This window comes from Mustela nigripes, unplaced genomic scaffold, assembly GCF_022355385.1.
Source record: "Mustela nigripes isolate SB6536 unplaced genomic scaffold, MUSNIG.SB6536 HiC_scaffold_148, whole genome shotgun sequence".
In the NCBI taxonomy this organism is placed as follows: Eukaryota; Metazoa; Chordata; class Mammalia; order Carnivora; family Mustelidae; genus Mustela; species Mustela nigripes.
The window spans coordinates 8,568,554-8,576,666 of NW_026739562.1; the positions used below are offsets into that span (position 1 = coordinate 8,568,554).

The 8,113-nt window shown below is 38.3% G+C and overlaps 1 protein-coding gene across 4 annotated transcripts in view; it reads right to left on the reverse strand.

Moving 5' to 3' along the window:
• LOC132008464 (cytoskeleton-associated protein 5) overlaps window positions 1-8,113 on the reverse strand; it is a 106,848-nt gene that overhangs the window by 35,080 nt on the left and 63,655 nt on the right. For all 4 annotated transcript variants that reach the window (XM_059387112.1, XM_059387109.1, XM_059387111.1 and 1 more), the window contains exons 17-23: window positions 5,601-5,786; window positions 5,042-5,136; window positions 3,126-3,183; window positions 2,912-3,037; window positions 1,443-1,582; window positions 1,118-1,292; window positions 430-543 (exon numbers count right to left, since the gene is read on the reverse strand). In XM_059387112.1, the coding sequence (XP_059243095.1) occupies window positions 430-543; window positions 1,118-1,292; window positions 1,443-1,582; window positions 2,912-3,037; window positions 3,126-3,183; window positions 5,042-5,136; window positions 5,601-5,786 (894 nt within the window). The remainder of the gene's footprint in view (window positions 1-429; window positions 544-1,117; window positions 1,293-1,442; window positions 1,583-2,911; window positions 3,038-3,125; window positions 3,184-5,041; window positions 5,137-5,600; window positions 5,787-8,113) is intronic.

Here is an 8,113-nt window from a genome sequence, read left to right on the forward strand (position 1 = left end):
TCCAGAAGTTCAGGATAACAAGGAAGAAAATAAATACATGACCCCAAAATTCATAAACATATTCACTCTTCCTAACAGTACATAGAACAATGATGACATAATCAAAACTGAACATTTTTTGAGTGCATACTATATGAGATAGTAGCAGGTACCATATGTACAGATTCTTATTTAGTTCTCTAAGAATGAAATTTCACAAATAAAGAAACTGAACCTCAAAGAAGAGAAATAACTTATCTAAGGGTCACAAGGCTAGTGACATAACTGTTCACCCTCATACTGCCTGGGAGGTAAAGATGTTTATTATTTTCCTGCTAATGTTCTCTTCCCTACAAAGTTTATAGGCTGTTTATGTGTACTCTTACACAAACATGTAAGAACTGTTCTTAGCCCAAGAATGTGGCTGGCCATTCCAGGAGTCAGGCTTACCTTGCTGTCTCCAAGCACCGTGATGATAGGGATACCTAAGTTCTTCACATGCTGCTTGATGTTTGGGCCCATGGCTACTGCCAGTTGCTGGAGGATATTCAATGTCTGCTGCACCTGAGTGGGAAAAGAGCCAATACTTGATGAAACCAGGAGCAAGCTGTTTTCCAAGTTGGCTGCTAAGTAGTCCATGTACTAGGAAGTTTAAGGCCTACTTGAAAGACAGGGTAGTCAGTTTGTTATGATGCTATTGTAATTAGCTTATGAATAATTTACAGATAGTGGCTGCTCCTTTTATCATTAGTTCACAACACTGGAGTATTAGAATTTTAGACCAGAAAGGATAGTGCTTTATAATAAAGTAAGGTAAAGCCTAGTTTAAGAAAATCCTGACATAAAAACCCGTATTTAAAAATTAGAAATTAAGCATGGTAATGTATATAACTGTTTTATATAAGGATATTTAATATTAGAGTTTTATAAAAAGCAAATCTGAGATTCATGAAAATCTGATTAATAAACCTCCATCTACCAACTGATCTTGAGGCACACTTAAGAAATTAAAGGATTTCCAGTTTAAAGCAAATGAAGTGACCACTCATTTTTTTTTGTAGGTGAAGATGATTAAAAAGGAACTTCCTGCAGGGAAGAGGGGAGGGAGAGCAAAAGAACAGGCGTATGTTCTACATACCAAGATTTTATTTGAATCATTGAGTCGGCCTTTCAAGGCAGTTGGTAGTTCACCTATATTCGGCTGGATAAATTTTGCTTCATTGATAATAGCTGCCACTTCATCTAAGCCTTCTTTCCTGATCTTCCAGTTCTTGTCACCAATCTTAGAAACCAACTCTGAAGTGATTTTATCACTGAGAAAGCAAAAGAGAGAATCTTAATTCCAGACTCCTAAAGAAATAATGATGTCACAGAAGTACTCTTGACTGAGGAAGAGAAGGTACCATTAAGAATTCACTAACAAAACAAACGAAAATCCAATAAACCACTTGCAACAAACCTACCTGATTTCCGTCCTTGGCAAAAGATCCACAACATCAGTGCCCACCTCATCTGGTTCATCTCCATCTTCTCCTTCATCTGTACCACTTATGCTGTGTTTGGAAATCCCCCTGGTTGGAGCAGGTGGGCTCTGTCCTTGCATCTACACACAAACAAATCAGTGAGGCTAATGAACTTGAATGGTACGAGAGCAAACAAGTTAGAGAACAGGCCTATGTCAAACTTTCCTATACTTTCATACTACTTAATATTCACAATACTACTTAAAATTTACTTTTATTCTACTTAATATTCACAATTCACTATACTTTTATACTACTTAATATTCCTATACTTTTATAATACTTAATATTCACCCCCCCCAAATAATATATATATATATATATTTAAGAAAGGGGATACATGGCAGAGGGATAGAGAGAATCTTAATCAGGCTCCATACCCAGCACAGAACCTAACACAGAGCTTGATCTCATAAACCCTAAGATCATGACTTGAACCAAAATCATGAGTCAGACGCTTAACTGACTGACTCACCCAAGGGCTCCTAAATAGTACATAATTTAATTTCTACTTAGATCCCAAATTTGAAAGTATATGATAAAAGGCATTTTTATACAAATCTACTAGAATCAGACCTTTCAATCATGAAGCTGTCTTTTTACTTGGATGCCCAAGAAATACAGAGCAAGTCTGCCCAAACCAAGCAATTCTGATTAGAAAGTTTATTCAAGGAAGGCCAAGTTTCTTTTTTTATTTAAAACAATTTAGGGGCACTCAATGGGAGGCTCAATGGGTTAAAGCTTCTGCCTTCCACTCAGGTCATGATCCCAGGGTCCTGGGATCGAGCCCCGCATCAGGCTCTCTCTCTGCCTACTTGTGATCTCTGTCTGTGAAATAAATAAATAAAATCTTTTAAAAAAATCAATCAATCAATCAATAAACAACCAAAAAACCAATTTCAAATGTTTTTTTTTTTTTTTTTTTTTAAAAATTTTTTTTTTTTTTTTATCAGAGAGAAATCACAAGTAGATGGAGAGGCAGGCAGAGAGAGAGAGGGAAGCAGGCTCCCTGCTGAGCAGAGAGCCCGATGTGGGACTCGATCCCAGGACTCTGAGATCATGACCTGAGCTGAAGGCAGCGGCCTAACCCACTGAGCCACCCAGGCGCCCCAATTTCAAATGTTTAAATGTTGACATACTTTCTGAACAGGCAATACATTTAAAATGTTTGATATTTCAAAGGTACAAGAGACAAAAAGAGGAAAATCTTCCCTCCTATACCACAGCTATTCAGCTGTCCTCCTCATAGACAAAACCATTAATTTCTTAAGAATTCTTCTCAGGGATACTTATACATATAAAAGCAAATACATATGTATTCTTCATTCTTAAGGGTTAAAAGCTTAAACTTAACTCATATGAGCATTCTCAAGTCTACCAATGAATTGTATCATGTTTGTAATCTTTACCTTCTCAAATTCTGCATCTATCTGGGATAGAAGGGCAGGCTTCTCATCCTCAAAGAACATTCGTAAAGAGGGACCAACATACAGATACATCACACCAAGCAGGGTGATGGCCGAAGTCCTCACAGCCTGGCAAACAGAACAAAAAGAACTTTGCACATGAGAACAGAACCACAAAGATGGCTGCAATGTTCCTACATATGTGGTATGTACTCACTGGGTTTGTTGCAGCAAGAGCTGTCTTCACATTGCTAATGAAAGCTTTCACATTCAACCTAGAAGAAATAACATTTAGAATCAAAAACAAATAAATGAAACCCTCAAAATATTCAAGAGTCTTATAAAGCCAGACTCTAGGACTGGCTCCTGCTGGCTATCTCCCCCAGTCTCACCTGTTCTCTCGCTCCACTCACCTACAGGGAACATTAAATACTGTCTATGTGCTCATTACTCCTAAATCCCAGTGGTGACCTCTCTTCTGAATTCTAAATTCATATATCCATACAGCCTTTGTAACACTTCCATTTGAATGTACAGATGTCCCATATCTGTCAAGACCAAAACCTTTGACTGTCCACATCCCAAACCCAAATGTTGTTCTTTCCACAGTCTTCCCTGCCTCAGTCAAGAGCCACATTATTCTTCCACTTGCTCAGGCCATCCTTGACTCCTCCTTCTCTTCTACTCAGTATCCTGGTCAGATCTTTCAAATACGTTCTGAGTCCTAATACTTCATCTCCACAAACTACGTCCAAGCCACTGAATTTTCTTGACAGGATAATTCCAATAGCTTACTAATCAGTCTTTTTGATCCTCACTATTTATTCTGACTACAGTCCAAATGATACTATTACTCTCTCCTTAAAACCATCTAATGGTTTCCAACTTACTCAAAACGCTGAGGCCCAATGTGACCTGGCCCAGTTTTTTCTCCCATCTTATCTCCTCCCACTCCCCCCAACTTATTCCCCTCTACTACCTATTGAAGAATAATCACTCCTTGCTATTTTTGTTTATTCTTGAGATTTTATTTATTTCAGAGACAGAGAGAGAAAGCATGTGCATGAGTAGGAGAGGGGCAGAGGGAGAGAGTGAGAGAGAATCTCAAGCAGACTTCCCACTGAGCACAGAGCCCAACATAGGGTTTGATCTCACAACCTTGAGATCATGACCTGAGACCAAGAGTCGGATGCTGAACTGACTGAGCCACCCAGGTGCCCCCAAGTAATTGTGTATTTGGTTGAATGTCACTTGAATGATAACTTCTGAGTAGTATTTCCTTGTTTGGTAGAATGTAGAAAACTATTTTGGATTTTTTTGGGGGGGGTGTGTTTAAAGATTTTATTTATTGGAGAAAAAGAGGGAAGGAGAGAAAGTACAAGCAGGGTGAGGGGCAAAGGGACAAGTACACTCTCAGATGAGTGAGGGGCCTGATGCAGGACTCAGTCCCAGGACCCCAGGATCATGACCTGAACCGAAGTCAGGTGCTTAACTGACCGAGTCACCCAGGCACCCCTAGAAACCTATTTTGTAAGACACTGAGAAGTATAGTATAAAAAACAGCATGGCACAGAGAAAGGCAACTGTATAGCAGTTACAGTATTTTCTCTTGGAACCAGAATGCCTGGAAATAAATAAATCTTAAAAAAAAAAAGTGCCTGGGATAAAGTAAGCTCTGTAAAATTTTGTTAAGTAAATAAATGTGTTCAATATGCAAACAAGTTTGGGAAACAGTGGGTTAATAAAAAAAAAGTTAGGCAAGCTTCTCTGTTGAATGACCATGAGAGATGTTAATTCACCAATATGCACGAAAGCTCTCTAAACAAATGTGATTATATGCAGTCATTTCCAAATGTATTTAACTAGAAATCCTTGGAAGTAGCTTTTCTGAGGGACAATTATTAACACTTAAGGCAAAAAAATTACTTAGAGCGCGCTCTAATGTTAGTGGTCATGAAAATGAAGGATTATGAGCCAATATAGACTTTTGAGAAAAAAAGGTAGTTTTATGTAAATTAGATGACCCAGCTCTGGTGTCTCAGAAATAGCAGAGATGGCTACAATAAACAGAATCAGCAGTCAGAGATAGGCACAATATTTAATTATTTTGTACCTGATTTCTTTCTGACTTACCCAGAAAAACCAAATTCTTTGATTGCATTTGATAGCCAATTCAGAGTTTCTGATTGATTCTTGGGATTCTTCTGTGAGAAAGCCATTGACATAACCTGAAGCAAAAAGAGAGAGAAAAAAAAACCACCAAAAATAAGTATGTGTTTTTTTTTTTTCTTGCCTTTCTCAAAGAAATATGGTATGCCATACAGGTAGAAGTGGATGAAGCATGGTTTTTCCAACCCTGACAGAACTGCAAGAATGCATTAGGAATGAAATATTCAACTTACACAAGAAAATGAGGTAAGTGACAGTAGTATTAAAAGCACTCTGGACTTTACAACTTTTCATTAGTTATCACTCTGAATTATAATGTCTTAAGAGAAAATCACTCTCATCTTTTAATAGAACACTCTTGGCCAAGATAAATTCTAATTATCAGGCAACAGTATATTATTAGACGTAAAGATAAAAATGCTGGTTATAAAAATGGTTTGACTTGGGAAGAAAAGACCTACAGTTTAATTAGTAACTTAAATTAAAATGTGGGAAAAGTTGGGGAGAGACCTCTGTCACTAACCTGTTCGGCTGTCCAAGGCAACATGCAAGCTTCGGCTATTGCTGTCATAGCTTCTTTTGCATTGTTCCCACATTTCACATCTCCAATCTTATCCACAAGGCCATCCAAAACAATCTGAGCTGAAGTTTTGGAAAAATTCCCCTTCTGGGCAATCAAAGCAACTATGTGAAGCTTCATCTGCATCACCTGAATAAGGATAAGCATCGTAAAGTTATGAGTAAGCCCAAAACATTGATTTACTTATTTTTATAGCAGCCTGAAGGTGTAACACAGGGACAACTGAGAACATAACCAAAAGAAAATTGACCACTCTATCCATTTATTTATTTATTTATTTATTTATTTATTTAAAAAGTAATCTCTACATCCAACATGGGCTCAAACTCAAAACCCCAAGATCAAGAGCCTCATGCTCTACTAAGCCATAAAGATGCCCTTAAAAATGACAAGTTAAAACAAAGAAGCAAAATAATTTTTATCCTGTTATATAGTACTGAATACACATCCTGAAATATATAATAAATGACCAAACTAACTGTATCACTCAGAATTCCCACTAACATTGCCCATAAAAAACTATAACCCTCATGGACACATACGCACAACAGAACTTGAGAGAGTTAAAGAACTTGTGGATTTCTAAGTGGAAGAATGAAGAAGATATGAAAACCATTTAAAGGTGTTAATGTGATGGCGGCAGATGTATGGCTCTTGGGACCCCTCTGGCCTTCAATATTTCTCTCTGTGCCATCTGAACATTTAAATAACAGGAGCTGGTGAAGATGTACAGAAATTAGAATTCTCTTGTACTACTAGTATGAACGTAAGATGGTAAAAAGTCACGTTGGACAACAGTTTGGCAGTTTTTCAAAAAGTTAAACATAGTTACCATATGACCCAGCAATTTTACTTCTAGGTACGTACCCAAGAGAATTAAAAATATGATCACACAGGGGCCCCTGGGTGGCTCAGCCAGTTGAGCGTACGACTCTTGATTTTGGCTCAGGTCATGATCTCAGGGTCATGAGATCAAGCCCTGTGTTGGGCTCCATGCTCAGTGGGGAGTCTGCTTGGGATTCTCTCTATTCTCCTCTTCCCCTCCCTCCCTCTCTCACAGGCTCTCCCTCTCTCAAATAAATAAATAAATCTTTAAAGAAAAAAATGTGCTCACACAAAAACTTGTACATGAATGTTCAAAGAGACAGCCACAAAGTGGAAACAATACCAATTCCCTTCAACTTATAAATGGGTTAATAAAATGTTCTATATGCATACATGGGCGTATTATTTAGCGATAGAAAAGAATGTAGAACTGATGCATGCTACCAAAGAGGTGAACACTGATATATTATGCTAAGTAAAAGACACTTCATCACATGAAATGTCTAGGAGAAGTAATCCACAGAGACAGAACAGAGTAACAGTTGTCCAGGGTCTGGGGCAGGAAGAAATTTGGGGAGAAAGAGAGTGACTGATGATGGGTATGGGGTTCTTTCCGGATGAAAACATTCTAAAATTATAGAGTGGTAGGAGCTCCAGAACTCTGTTAATACACTAAGAACTGCTACACTTTACACTTCAAAACGGTGAGTTTAAAGTTGTCATAAAGAAAAATACATATATATAAAATTATCCTTTGTTATCGATCTAACACATAGGAGAGTAATAGCTCTAATCAGGTATACTTTTTCACCTAAGTAACTGCACAAAGAGGGCTTTTAAAAGCGTGTAGGGGAGGAGGGCAGCGCAAGAACCTCTTGGTAGAGGAGGCTTTGTGGGGCTGGATGGAATGTTCGAGGGGCTGGAACAGTGCTACGGGAACACAGTGTGCGAGGAAGCCAAGGATCCTAAAAAGACAACAAGAGGTGGCAGAAGAGAAGCAAGAAAGAGACCAGCGGGATGCCAAAAATAAACCTGACATATTTCAAACTTTTGTTTCCATTAGGTGTATGAATATATAGAGGAAAGGGAAACTTTTCTCCTTTTCCTTCCTGTATCACTTTCTTATACCTCCCTTTACACCTACTCTTTAGACTAATAACAGCACTGTTAAATTTCATCTCTATTATCTCTATTACAGTTACTATGCTAAACTATGTGGTAATTTTTCACTGGCAATTTAAAGATCATTTATCTCTTATCCAGACAAAAAAGAAACTTGTCTCCCGGCTTATCCCTCTCTTGCATATGTGAAGATTAGGGGGCTTCTAGGCCTAACTAACCGGAAGAAAAATGCATATATGTAAATTACACAAACAACATATAAATACTACTTCCAGGGCGCCTGGGTGGCTCAGTGGGTTAAAGCCTCTGCCTTCGGCTCAGGTCATGATCCCAGGGTCCTGGGATCAAGTCCTGCATAGGGTGTTCTGCTCAGCAGGGAGCCTGCTTCCCTTCCTCTCTCTCTGCCTGCCTCTCTGCCTACTTGTGTCTGTCAAATAAATAAATAAAATCTTAAAAAAAAAAAAAAAAAGGGGCGCCTGTGTGGCTCAGTGGGTTAAGCCGCTGCCTTC